We start from the raw sequence: 14,640 nt of genomic DNA, 5'->3' as shown, positions 1-14,640 counted from the left end.
TTGAGTCTAAGGTTTATTTTTTTGCTTCTCATCCGTAAATAATCTGCTCTTTCACGTGATTCAGTTTATTTTGAAAAGTCTCAACAGGATCTTGAGCTTTATTGTGAAAGGTTTATGTGGAACGTAAAGAAGCGGACACGCGATGGTGTTACCGTCGTTGTTGCTAACGACAACCCATAAAAACAGGCGCTTGTCCGTCCGTAGTGTGGTGATATTAAATATAAGAGAAAGAGAGAACTTTAAGAAATGAATATAGCCACTGCAGTGACCATCAAAACCATGAAAACATATCGCCGTAAACAGTTTATTTTGCGACACCACGAAACAAACGATAGCGTAAAATGAAACGATAGACGTTTTTATATCGTCATCCGATATATATCGTTATATCGAACAGCCCTAATATACCATATTTGTTTATGCAAGCTTATATGTTGATATGTTGATTCTTAAATTATAGCCATGTATTTTAAAATTAGCCGGTCATACCTCGATTTCTTTTTTGTTTCCTACATGTACTGGTGTCTGTGGTCTGTGTGGGATGATGTGTGATGTTTTATATCCTTCACTATATGAATGGTGTTTGTAGGTGTCTGTACAGTGTGTGTGTGTGTGTGTGTGTGTGTGTGTGTGTGTGTGTGTGTGTGTGTGTGTGTGTACTTGAGACTGCGACATTTTGTCCATTGGGAATTTTAGGACAAAATATTGCAGGGATGAAAAATGATACACAACCCACGTCACATTTATCTTTCAAAAGCCATCTGTGCACTGTCACTTGTGCATACATCAGCACACATACACACACAGCCTCGGATAAAAGCCCATTCTCAGATACACCTCTCTAGAGAGTAATAGGGTCAGGAGTTCTGGGGTCTAATTGAAAGAGCACATGGTCCTACAATCACATTAAACGTTCAGATCTTCATTAGGGTATCAGTTAAAAGATGTAAGAGCGGATCGCGTTTCCCTGATTCAATCTAACGCATATAGAGAATATTACATTTAAGGAGATCGACTCTCGCCACAAAGAGCAGCCAGTCCCACATCAAATAACTGGGCTTTATCGTGTTTGCTCACCACCAGGAGTTTGTAAAAATTTAACCAACATTTAATAATCTGTCTTTTCATCTCAGTGCACACACTTGTTGTTTATTCTCTGTCCTCCTTACACAAAATGAAATTCATCAACCCACTGACCTCATTGGTCTTCTCCTTTCATCTCTCACTCCTCTCCCTCCTTCCTTCCCTACAAACTTTGCTTTCCACCCCGTTTCCCTCCCTTCCTCCACTTGCTAAATTACAGTTATTACAGTGCCAGCCCACCATCCATGTAAATGCAGCTTCAGAGGAGTCAAAGATGCTTTGGTTCTGTTTCTAACGCCTGCTAGGCACCAATTAAAAGGCCAAAACTAGCCCCAAGACAGCAAGAGGCCCTTAAAGACTAGGGCTGGTCCACCACCAGTTCCCATCCCCCTTTTCCACAACCAGATGGTTAAAGGTTTTATAAAGGTTTCATTTGCAAATAACTCTATTCTTGTGACACAATGTATGTTCAAACTCAAACTACTGCCTTGAGCTTGTAGTTCTGTGCCAAGCAGCCAAGTTGTACTTTACAGCTATCTGTAGAGATGCATGCGCTGCAAGAAATGAAGGCATCCAGCATTTAGCTAATGTAGGCTGTCTGTCTGTTGCTTGCCAGGTATCCATGTGTATTTACTCTGGGTGAGTCTAGAGGACGCCGTAAATATTTGTGAAAGGACTCCAATCCAAGTTGATGAGTCAGTGAAGCTCGCTTCTGTTCGATGGCAGCAATACTGAGGTGACTTGTTGACTTTTCTGTTGTTAAGTGTTGCTATTAGCCTCTGATAGCTACTGTTAGCCTCTGTTAGCTGCTGTTAGCCACTCTTAGTGAAATATTCTTGGTGGATCACTGTGACACTCAGAATGTAATCAAAACTGCTTTCACAGGGAAACTGTGATTTTTAGGACACTTAAGACTAATTGACATATTGTTAGCTTACAGCCAGCTGTTATTGTTGTTTAGCCAATATTTAGTCAGCTGTCCAGACAAGGCAAAAATATTGGGAATAAATAAGCATGTTTGTGCACTTTTGTGCATTAGAGCTCTAACTTCAGTTCAGTTAATGAGGCTTGGGGTAAGGAGGAAGAGGTTGAGAGATACCAGTCGCATCTTTGCTTTGCATTTTCATTTCCTTCATATCTTGAGCCTGAAGGTGTAGACACTGATTAGATTTTGCCTCCACAGCACGCAAACGCCTACAAGTAATCTTCTCCTCTGCCTTTGCTCTACTATCTATGTGGCCAGTCTCAAGCTGCATAAATAAAACATGAGTAAGGAGAACAGCGATCTCCATGTCAGCCACTGTGTTCAAGATGGCGGGTCAGCATGGCGGTTTGCACAAACCAGTACCCACTCCTGTCCATTTTTTATGGATTAACTCTAAGTGTATAAGAAAGGCTCAGATTTATGAATTCAATATTCTTTCTTTTTCCACTAATTAATGACTGACTGTACCTTTACAGGTTTAAGTTATTAATTAATTGACACTGTGCTATATTGTCCCTGAACGTAGACATTACATATAGAAACAGCTGTAATTCACCTAATATATGGCACAGTGTGATGCATATGTAAACCCAGTATAACTATTTCGGACTACACTGTGCATATTTTAACATACATATAATAACTAAAAAGCAGTTGATCTTCTTTCCGTTTAACTGACACCACATCAAAAGGAATGATTCACTAAGCCACTGAAAAAGTCATTTCTCAGAAGCACGTTGACATTCTTGGGCTCAGACTGACCACTACAATGCGTAACTATAGCCGTGCGTACAGAGCAAACCATTACTCAAAAGCCACAGGATCAGGACAGGGATGGGGTCATGCTGGGACTGTGGCTTTTTAGGTCAACGAAATCTGAAAAGAGGAACTGTGAGAGGGAAGAATGGGTTCGAACTCTACAACAGCTCTTGGATGAATATGAAATCAATGTGCATATAATGCTGCCTGGCAGCAAGTTAAGAAGTGCCCCATTTCATCCCATTACTGACCCACATCACCAGTGTCAACATCCTTCATCCTAACATCCTGAGCACATCTCTTCATCCAGGGACTACGGTACTCAGCAGAACCCCAGGCACACAGAAAACTACACCACCTAACTTCAGACATGGCTCCTGACGACTGATGAATTGCAGCGTGACAGACATACATTTGGACAAAGACTGGTTGTCCCTTTCACTGAGTCTATTCAGGTTCTACGATGAGAGCCAAAGGTCAGCCACTGGCTTGTTGTGTCTGACGCCACTTATGACTCTGTCGCAGTAAACGTCTGGCTGCCAGAAAGCACACATCACTCGTACCTGCCAGAAGTGCTCTTGGCATCTTGGTGCCCTAATATTAACGAGGCAGAAAAAACTGGACCAAATTTTGTTTAGCTAAGGGAAGGGAGAAAGGAGAGGAGATGTGTGTTACTGCTGTGTGAGTCTAACCTGGTGTCAGGTCATCACAGCAGACTTCTATGGATCCAGATGAGCAGTCACTCAGTTCGTCTACAGAAAATTCACTCACTTGTGCCTGCAGCCTGTCAACACATCACAAACACAGCCATCACACATCTGTTACTGAACATGCAAATCATATCCTTTACAATCAAATGCATAACCTGCTGTGTATGACAGTAGAAGAAGAGAGGCGATGACCATCTCAATTATTTCCACAAAAGCAAATCATATAAACAGAAAAATGCTGAAACAGTTATGTGCAAAGAACTGTGTATAATCCTGTCATTAATAAAGAAAAAAGAAACTTCAAATGTTTTATTAAATGTAGATTTTGTACACTGTGCTTCTAGTAACATAAAAAACTGTGTGCATGGGAGTATACGGTGTCAGCCCAGGGGCTACAAGAAGACACTTTAACAATCAGCTCTGCTCCAGAAAATCTCCAAGTGTGTGTGTTGCAGGAAAAGATACTGAGGCCTCTGTGGCAGGTCTTTAGTGTCCTGAGGATGACTTCTATGTGTAAAGAAAATGATCACATGATAATTACAGGGGGGGTCAGTGGTAAAGGACTCATAATGGAAGGCTTTATAACTCTTGCTTCAGTTGTGCTTGTGTGATGAAAGACCCCTTACCTGTGACTGAAGGGAGCCACAGCAGCCATGTTGACTCTGGGTATGTGTGTCTCTTCAGATGTTGCCTCCCGATCCTGTGTATCAACAACCTGCTTGGATGTTACTGGCATGGTAAATGTGATAGCTGGCAGCGGTAAGGGAAGAGGAGAGGAAGCTGGACTGCTATCCTCAGGAGTTCCCATTTCCTCATCTGATTGGCTGCCAGAGTCACTATGATCTCTGATGGTGTGCTGGTTTGAGTAAAGAAGAGTGGGCCGAATGTTACAGTTGCTGAGTATGACAGATTTGGCTGGATGGTTTTTTGGAGGCTCTTCCTTCCTTCCTGGTATCGCATCAGCCGTTGCTTGGGTTACAATGTTTGAATTGTCTCCTCTGCTAAAACTGAGCGGTGGACGTAGGTTGCCGGCTCCATACGCTTGATTCTTATTTGCAAAGGTGCTTCTGTTGCGATTGCCATCCTGGGGTAATTGGGAGAGGATTTGCGATTTTCCCAGGTCTAGCGTGTCTTTGGAGTGTGGCGGATGTACTCGGCGCTGGGTCAGCGGGCTGCTGTAGGCAGATCTTGACACCTGGGGAATTGGAAGAGCTCCGGTTCGCTGGAAGAGCTGACTTTTAAGGCAGGCATCTCTCAGGGCATCTGTGGAGGAAGGCCCAGGGATACTGGAGTTTCTTGGACAAAGTGACGGGGAGTGTGCAGGTGTGTTCGCTGGCGTGTGCTTAGGGGTCTGTTTCGAGGGCTTGGGCAGGTCACTCGCCCGGCGGCGTGGTTCTGTTTTAGGAGAGGAAGGCAGAAGACTGCGAGGGAGGGGTATTCCTGATGAGGGAGGCCCACGGGGAACTGACTTCACATTGACCCCCCCACTCATTGTGACCTAAATCAAAAGACATAAAGACAACAAAAAGTTAAAAAGTTAGGTGAGTGCATGTTCACAATAGCATGAGATCATTAAAAGCCTTCCCAAAGGGTTTGGTTATACATTAAGAGTCAGTGTTAAAGTTCTACTAATCTAATCAGGCTGAGAATTTGCTTTTCCTTTCACAGAGCTGTGCAATGTGAGCCAAGTACATATGACAAAATGAGTCATGGTAAACCACGAGGTGAACTTATTTTCAGCGGAGCATGGAGTTTCTAAGAAATCAGATTTGCCTGCTAGGAGTTAAAAACACAAAACCAGCTTTTTACACATGCACACACACACACACGTGCCAGCTTTTTATACGCTTGTAGATCCTTATGTTCTTGAAAAACAAATACTGAAAATGAACTCCAATACAACGTCACACTTACCCCGGCACAATGCATACATATAACAGTTTCAGAGGAGGCACAGGATGTTGCTCACCTTATTTGCTTTGACTGTCCTTGGTTTTCTTACTCTCTTCTGTGTCAGAATGACAGAAACCCTCCAAGAACTACGAAATCCTGCTTGAGCTTTGTGAGCCCGCCTATGCTAATTCTGATCAAGTGAAACGTTTCATATAATTTTGCTGCTTCGTGCTGCTCTGCTGGGAGGGGAAAGGGAGGCAGTGAGTTTGGGAGAAAGGCAGGGAGGGAGGGCAAAAAAGGCGGAAAAAACGTCAAGTGCACGTACAGCTGCTTTTTAACGTAAGTGTCGGCCAACAACATGGCAGGAGCTCAATTCCTCTAATATGTAGACATTCTCAAGACGGCCTGCTGAAGTTAGATAGGTGATTTAAGCGGCTGTAAGTGAATGTGGCGTGACTCTCGGTGCTAGCCGGGCTGGTCTGAGCATTTCAAAACTGCTGCTCAACTAGGACTACGGTTTACAAGAGAATTGTCCAAAGAAAGAAAAATATACAGTGAGCAGCAGGAAAAAAAGCTTTGTTAATAGCAGAGGTCATAGAGAGTGCTTTGAGTTGGTAGGAAGGCAACAGAATCAGAATCAGAATCAGAATACTTTATTGATCCCTGGGGGAAATTATTTTTTGTTACTTTTTATTTTTATTTTAGTAGCTGAAATAACCACTCGTTACAACTAAGGTAAGCAGAAGAGCATCTTTGAATGTGAGATGCTAGTGAAACCCTGAAGCAGATGGCTACCGCAGCAGAAGACCACACTGGTGGCCACTCCCATCAGCTACATACAGGAACGTGAGGCAACAACTTGCACATACATTCCAAGATTGGAGTATAGAAGATTAAATATATGATGTCTAGTCTGATAAGTCTCTAAGATTCAGATGGTAGAGTCCGAATTTGGCATACTCAGCATGAGAGCATGAATCCTTCTGCCTAGTATGAACTGTTCAGGCTGCTGGTGGTGTAATGGAGTGGGGGATATTTTCTTGTTATACTTTGAGCCTCTTAATACCAATTAAGCATCTTTTAAAACCACGGCCTACCTGAGTATTGTAACTGACCACGCTTTAGGACCACAGTGCAGCCACTTCCTGATGCCATCATGTCAACAAGGACCAAAATATCTGACGAATGTTTCCAGCACATTGTTGAATCTATAAGAGGAAGACTGACGATTGTTCTTAAGGCCAAAGGGGGTGCAACTCAATACTAGCACGGTTTACCTAATAAAATGTCCAGTGAGTGCATATATTGAAATGTTCAAATTCACTCTAGATTCTCTTCCTGGTTGCACTTAAAAAATGGTCTGAGTGTGTGTATTATAATTACACACACACACAAACGCAGACATACTTAGAAATATACTAGAGATTTAATGCTTAACCCTACTTGCCCCGTCTTAAAAAAGCAAAACTTTTGCTGCCAGAAGACTTTGTGGGAAGCTGTCTTTAGTGAAGCACTGATGTATCAAATTAAGCCGTCAAAGTCACAAGGATAAAGTGCTGGATTATTTGACAGTGCATCTAATCACAGCATTGCACACAGTGTCATGTGGATCACTCAGACACACATTTCCAGCAGTCTGAGAAAAGCAGGAGAAAGAGTGACTGCTTGAGCTTGAAACTCCGATGAAGAAAAAGGACGGATTCTCTGCAGGAGGCCTTCCTTCCACCTACTTATAGAATCAGACATACTAAGACAAGCAACTAAGAGCTGTGCAGCATTTTGATTGATGCTAATGTAGGCCTGCGCAGCAGCGTACAGCTGCAGTGATGCAGCAGTAGGTAAACAGAGACAGATGTGATCATCCATCCTCCTTTTCCCCTATTACTCCCTACAAATTCCTCCCCCTCCTCATTGTCTGTTTCTGTATGTCTTCCTCACACACTCCATCTCTTGGGAGGTCCAGACAGAAAATGAGCATCAGAATTTCTTTCTGTCTGCTGTAGGTCCTGCTAGGATTTCCAGGAGCACAGGTGTGGGCTGACTCGATGTCTATCTGTATGAAAATTGGATTTTCCCTTGGGGATATGCCGGGGTCACACCAACACTTCTGCAGGCTGTATAAGAACATACAGGGGCTCAGCTGCTGATGGTGATGTGTGTGTGTGTGTGTTTGTGTGTGTGTGTGTGTATTCATATCTTTGTGGGGACTTAAAAAGGGGAAGTTTACTATACTTATGAGGACCAAAATCCTGGTCCCTACAAGTTTGAAGGCATTTTTCCACAGTCAAAATGTGGTTTAGTGTCAGGGTTACAATAAGGTTATGGTTAGGTTTAGAGTAAGGTTTAGGCATTCATTTTTCAGGGTTAGGTTTATTGGGCGGGGCTAGGGAAAGCAGGCTGTGTGTGTGTGTGTGTGTGTGTGTGTGTGTGTGTGTGTAAAAGAAGGAAATACAAATAAGGTGACTGAAACCAACAGCTGTAAGTTATGGGAAAATAATCTAGTTTAGTTTGATTTCTTTCAGTTATGTTATTATAGGATAGTTTGCAGTACAAACGTCTTACATGTGTTGGATACATTGTATTTGTCATGTGTTCAGACTTACAGGCTTCAAAGTTTGTTCTGTATCATCCTGTCACATAAAAAACTTTACAATACACCGTCTGTTGGCTCCTTTCACTGTACGTCTAACTCCATGTGATGTCTGTGTCTAAAGGAATGAGTTTGGTCTAAGAAGCGTTTTTATTTTTACTGTTTGAGGCACGTGCAAACGCAAAAACATGAAGCCATGTTTATATTGCTGCTCATTAGTTTGACAGTTAGCGCTTCATTAGCATCAGAATCAGCTTCATTGTACATATTTGTAAAGCTTCACCTTAGTTTAATATTTCATAGTATTTGCAAACAGCACTTTAATAGCTAAAAACATAATTACATATCTTATTGTGTGACAAAATAGTTGAACAATCAATCACTTTTGATTTGAATTTAAATCATAAATCAGTCTGCCATCACTATCAGTCACTGTGTCTTTAGTTCTGCAGACCCGGGCCTCGGGGCTGACATCATGATTTAGCTTTCATACTTAAACCAGCTGAAATAAATAAAACCCTTTTCCCTGAGGTTTTGAAGGACATCATCGTGTTTGTACACTGACGCAAACAAGCACAGAAGCCTACAGAGAAACTGGGGTTTTGCTACAGATCAGTGTAGTTATTGTGTGGGTTACTGCATGGACCGACTACGGTCTCTCCTTCACTCTGCTAGGGTGGTGCTGACATCTACTGGGTACTGTCTGCAACTGCAGGAGCACAGCGTCTCATTCATTACAGTCCCGTATTATCATTAATTATAGCTGCGAGGTGAATTATGCAGGCTTATTAATAGCATCTTTTACACTTATCAGAAACATCAGCCATATCAGGTTTATCTCCTGAAGGACAGAAGAACAAGGATAGCGTTGCAGCCAGCATTATGCTACATGTTAACAGTGTAATTTAATAACATTACACTGATTTCGCTCAGCTTTCCCATGGCGGCCTGTGGCTGACCTGAGTTACTCTATATCTTATGAGAAAAGCGTGTATATCCTCTCTCACAGACATGCACACTCACCCTCGTGATGAACACCCTCTGACTCATCACAAAATCAATACATGAGTTGGTAACACAGGCCTCTCTGTCTGTGAAGGGCATCAGCAGTGCCTGTGTGTCACACAGGCTGGAAACTACAGTACATTGAATTAATCACCTCCACTATGACAGCAGCCAGAACAACAGCAGTAAAGTCCTGCCGTGGAGCAGAGAAGCTAGTGACACCCAGTGGTACAACAAATTCCTGGGAAGGCAGTTTTCTTAAAAGAAAGTCATCATAAGATAAACGTGGCAATATTTTTAGCTCAAAAAGAACATACGAGTCAATTTCAAGGCTCTGCTGTGTCGCACGAAAGTCTTACCTGTCAGTGCGCCGTTGGGCTAAGCAGACGGAGCCGGCCAGAAGCAGGTCACACTTCTCTGACGTCCCAGGAACAATGGGCTGTTTTTTCCTGGATCACAGTTGCATCCTCACCACTGCTCTCCCATTGGTTCACAGCTCCTCACCATTCACCAAGACAGGAAGCTTAAACAAACAGGAATGACACATTCAGCCAATCAGGGGCCTCTCTTTCGAGGTGACTCATTTTCAAAGTGACTTTCTTTGATTCTAACCTTTCGCCAAAAGGAAAAAAAAAGTCATTTGGCACATAGATTCAAAGAACACAGTCACGTATCTGCGACCTCAGAGGGCATTACACTAACCTAGATTCATTTTCTGGAGGCTTACTCTAAACAGCAAGCTCTCGTTGTAAAGTATCGTGTTTGACACTCTGGGGAACAGCTTTCGTCCCCATTATAAAACAAAAGAAACACACCATCATTATGTGACGGCGTAAACAGGGTTAAGCTCACACACTGTGAGTACTACCTGGACCACACGCACATACACACAAGAACTGAAGAGTGTTTATGTTATCATGACTCATTTGACCAAAATGGAAATGTATTTGGCATGAAGTTACCCAAAATGACACATAATGTGTCACCATCAGAAATCCCACAACCCAGCACAAAGTCATCTCCGAACCTCGAGTCTCCAAATTGCACTGGGACAGTAAAGTAAATGAGCCTCGCCTGGTGTGATAAAATGGGTTGTGTGAGTATTTAATGTACTGAGGATAGCTGCTGTACTCCTTTAAATAAAAAAAGATCTTTGTCTAACACGTCCTCTGCACATGCTCTTATTATAGAAGCCAGGGTACAAACACACGCACCCACAAAGTAAACAGGAGAAAATATAACCCGACTACTGGCAATATAAATATCACCATGGGAGCAGCAGTTTGCCTCCATTCTTCTCAATATCAACCAAATGTACCACACGCTACAATATGTATACCACACATGCTTTACTGAGTCATACATCCAAGCTGCTGACTCAGGTCAACTGCCAATCATTTCATCCTGTAGATACTGCTGCTCTCTTTCTTTTCGTCTTCACTGGCCCATCTTTTCTCTCTTATTTTTCTAACTGTCACAGCACCATGAACATAGTCCTCGTATTAGAGTTTAGTAACTCTGCGCTTTTAGAATCAACAGGAAATATATTCAACAAGAGACACAGATTCATCAGGAAACAAGACAAAAATGTACTTAGAATTAGAGAAGGATCTGAAATATTAACTAGCTAAAGTAAACACGAGCCTTCACTCACCTGCCTCAGTCTCCAGTTGGAGTCGGATCTGTATGCTGCAGAGCGTGGCTGGCTCAATCCCTGCCTCAGCTCCTTTCTACTTTTTCTGGCTGGCCTCTGAGCTGCAAGCATGTGTGTGTGTGTGTGTTTGTGTGTCCGTCATTCTACTCCCCTATCACGTCATGCCGCTCTGCTGCTGCCGCAGTACGCCTGCAGCCGTATCCCCATCTCCTTCTTTTTTCCTCCCCTCATCCCGGTCTCTCTCCCCCTGTCTGTCTATGATGCTCTCTCTCAATAATGGACCTGTTGGCTTCGTTCCCTCCCTCCCTCTCCCTGAGTGAAATATAAGCCCAGCTAGCAAAGACCCGGCTGGTCCATTAGCCGGATGAGTGCGGTTTGTGTGTCTGTGCGAGCGCAATCACGGCTGCCTCTATAGTGTGAGTAATACATGGTAATTAAGCAGATGTAGCCACAAATGTGAGAAGCCTAAACCCATCATCTGGCTTTCTAGACCTAATTGGTGGTCATGGAAATCAGGATGACAGGAAAAAAAAAAAAGTGCCACCTTAATGACAGATTTTCTGACGACAAATGAGAATGTGCACGTCACTATAAACACACATAATCACACAAACGGGCACACACATAGACACACATCCGCCCTCTGTATCTGTTTATATATCAGTGTGCATGCCTGAATGAACCGGCATCGTGAAGGAGGGCAGCTCATCCATCACTCCTCTAATTTGTCCCACGCTTCTAATGAAAAGAGGGGAGGCGAGACAGAGTGAGAGATAAGTGATGCAAACGAAGGCGAGGAAAGAAGAGCAGGAGGAGGTGTGATGGAGAAAGAAGCATGTGCAGAGTAAACCCTTTCCTCGCATCTTTTCCCAGGTGACACACTCGGAGTAACATTACAAAAACATCCCAGATACCTGACCTTGAGCTTGTCTTCCAAACTTTTCAATACTCATAAACTATGAGGACTATAAAGATCTCATCAGACATTAGGAGGTCTACTTGAATTAAACAATCACATCGACAGAGAGACAAATGCGGTTAAATCACTGCTGTTTTATGTCATTTTACTGCTGGGCAACATCTCTCTGGTCATCTTTACAATTTATTCACAAACTCTTATGAATTTATCAAAAAAAGCACTTCTTATTGTGATAATTCTACGTTTGTTACCTTTTGTAATCATCGGCCACATTTGTGCCTCTCTCTGCATCTCTGCTCATATTTCTGCTGTGCTGGCCAAGAGTTCGAGCCACTATTATAAGAGCCAGTGCTGCATATTTAATGAAGACTGTGACATGCAACAAATTCAGAATCCCATCCTTCCCTTTTACAAAGTAGCTTATGGATCAGCTTCAGTTATTGGTTACGTCTTAAGAGTTTCTAACTATGGGTGAGACTTTGGGGTCTGTTAGGTTGTTTATAGTCTTGTTTTGGCAGGAAAATACAACCTGAGCCTTCTATGGCTGATCACATATTGATCAAGAATTGGCTCTGCATGCTGAGAGATGCATAAACAATGAAAACCAAGCACAATAACTGGATGTTTGCTATTAGAACACATGCATACTGCACACATCCCCCCTCCCTCCTACTACAGGCACATACTACAGCATTCCCTTCATGCTTTCGACCACAATCACTTTACTGCTGACCTCCAAATACTCACTTTAATGCCACGGTTGCTCCTTTGCTTTCCAGCTACAGAGAGAAAAGATTAAAGTGTGCGAAACTTCTCCAACAAAGTCAGCCAAAAGCAGAAAAAAACAAACACATGATCTGTTGCTTTGTCTCATCGTGAAACGGGAAGTGACTTGTGACTGAGGATTATGGGTAGGAGTGTGCAGCCATCTGCATTGATGCATGTGTGCGTGCATATGTGTGTGTGTGTGTGTGTGTGTGTGATGGGTGTTTGGGTGGGGGTTAATGTCACGGCTAATCTTCTGACGTTCCCCAAGGCATGTATCCCCCCCCCCCGAGAGACAGACCCTGACAGACGCTGTTATGACAATGAGACACTTGTGTCACTGTCACCCTGAGGGGCATACGGTGGGGTGGAAGGGGGGCCCCGCTCTAACATGTTGACCCCGTGCTGTCTGGAACACGGAGCCTCAGATGGGCAGCTTGACCGAGACAAATGAAATTAAGAAAAACAAAAGAAGGAAGGAAGCACAAACAAAAAACAGAGCTATTGCAGCTGAGGGGAAGTTCATAGTTCTCTGTGAAAGTGTACACAGCATCTAATTAGAACAGTGCTTCAGCATCTGAGCTTGTTCCTACTGGATTTATGACTCTGCTTTGTCTGAATGTATGATTGCCACTAGATGGTGGCAGAGTATCATCTTCATATTACAGTATGTTAGTTTGAGACCAGCAAGTTCAAGCAAAGTCTAACCGGTGGAAAAGCTGTAAATCACAACGCCAGAAGGTTTAGTGAAGGTACAGAATCAAGGCAGACCTGCTAATATTATGTTTTATTGTTAAATATGGTAATAAATATGACATGCATTACCTATATTTTATTATTATTTATTTAATGTCTCAAGAAAAAATAAGAAGCTCTGAAATACTTAAATAAAAAAGGAGGTGCTGTAAAAATGAAAGCTAAATCATTACACTGATCACTGCAGTTACACAGTCTGCATATAAAAACTGGGCTTTCCCTCTGGGTCTACAAAATGAAACCAAGAATGAAGTGCCTAAAACCTTTCTAATATCCAACCACTTTTTTGGTTTTACACTAAATCTGTACGAGAAAGTTTCTACTGATCACTCGATCTGTGATCTCACTGAACAAATTCGGCACGTTATAGCTTTTGTCTCCATGTTATTCTTCCCCTTACAATATAAGGAACCTTGAAGTGACTGAGGCTGCACAACACAACAAACAAGAAGGCTGTTCTTTCACTACATGACAGACAACGATCAGTGGATGTTGCAACATTACTGCAACCTTCAAAGTCTTAGGTTAGATACAACAACATCATGCACACACTTTCCAGAAGTCACAGCTCTGCAGATCGCTGAATACTGTTGGGTTCATCTTGAAGGCGTTAGCTGTTTGTGTCAGGGTAAACTTAGCATAAGGGACAACACAGACAGCAGTTGTCCTTATTTGTATTACATGTTAATGACCAAACGATGAAGCAAATAATAAATGACACATAGAAAACTGCAGAATGCTGCTCATGTGGTGATGCGAGGCTGCCCTGAAGTCAGTGGCACTATGAAAACGTGAGCACTGACTCGGCACACAACAAGACAATAATGAATCTGTCACTTGATGTCCTGAACTGCAATTAGTCTCATTTATTCTATGCATGCTGCACGAACTAATCCCATTTCACTTCAGCTTGATGGAAAAGGGGAACTGAAAGAATCTGACTGCATTCATCAACGCTGCCTGTCATTGAATCTGCCAGCACCAAATGCCACCAACAGAAAACGGCTCATTAAAGGGCTCCTCTTGCACACATTAATGTCAAGTGGCTTCCACTGAGCTTTGCTTCTTTCTGCAAATTAGTACACTCTCACTTTAGGCCATGTATAATCTCAGCACATAATTAAGAGGGAATGCCCACATTATTATTATTATTATTATTATTATTATTATTATTATTAATCTGCTCAGGTGAAAGCTGAGGAAGAGGTAATGTAATTGGAGCAGTTTGTCTCTCTGTGAAAAACGGGCAAAAAAGAAGCCATTAAAATAGCATGAAGATCTACGTCAGTCACTTCTAAACTCCAAGCGATGCTGTGACTGTCTTAAAGGTCTTTTCACACCTGCAGCCCTCAAAAATCCCTCTACACATATGAATAAGAAAAATACTATTAGGTTTGTCAGCCGTGGTACTCTAAAACACTTGGTTGTACTACTTAACTTTTATTAAATGAACTCAAACACTTTATTGCAACAATGACAACATCACAGGCACCGTGCCACCCGGGCATTGAAGGGTATCAT

At 42.5% G+C, this 14,640-nt stretch overlaps 1 protein-coding gene across 1 annotated transcript in view; it reads right to left on the bottom strand.

Annotated features, from left to right (window-relative positions):
* Window positions 1–9,485, bottom strand: part of nav1a (neuron navigator 1a) — a 79,878-nt gene extending 70,393 nt beyond the window's left edge. Inside the window, exons 1-3 of the mRNA XM_085444789.1 lie at window positions 9,385–9,485; window positions 4,164–5,035; window positions 3,520–3,611 (exon numbers count right to left, since the gene is read on the bottom strand). Of these exons, the coding sequence (XP_085300915.1) occupies window positions 3,520–3,611; window positions 4,164–5,029 (958 nt within the window). The 5' untranslated portion in view covers window positions 5,030–5,035; window positions 9,385–9,485. The remainder of the gene's footprint in view (window positions 1–3,519; window positions 3,612–4,163; window positions 5,036–9,384) is intronic.
* Between the last annotated feature and the right edge of the window lie 5,155 nt (window positions 9,486–14,640).

The sequence above is a fragment of the Copadichromis virginalis genome, linkage group LG20 (genome assembly GCF_057382275.1).
Source record: "Copadichromis virginalis isolate Kocher_CV1m ecotype Utaka linkage group LG20, C_Virginalis_male_GT1.1, whole genome shotgun sequence".
Lineage (NCBI taxonomy): Eukaryota > Metazoa > Chordata > Actinopteri > Cichliformes > Cichlidae > Copadichromis > Copadichromis virginalis.
This window is presented reverse-complemented; position numbering and strand designations above follow the sequence as displayed.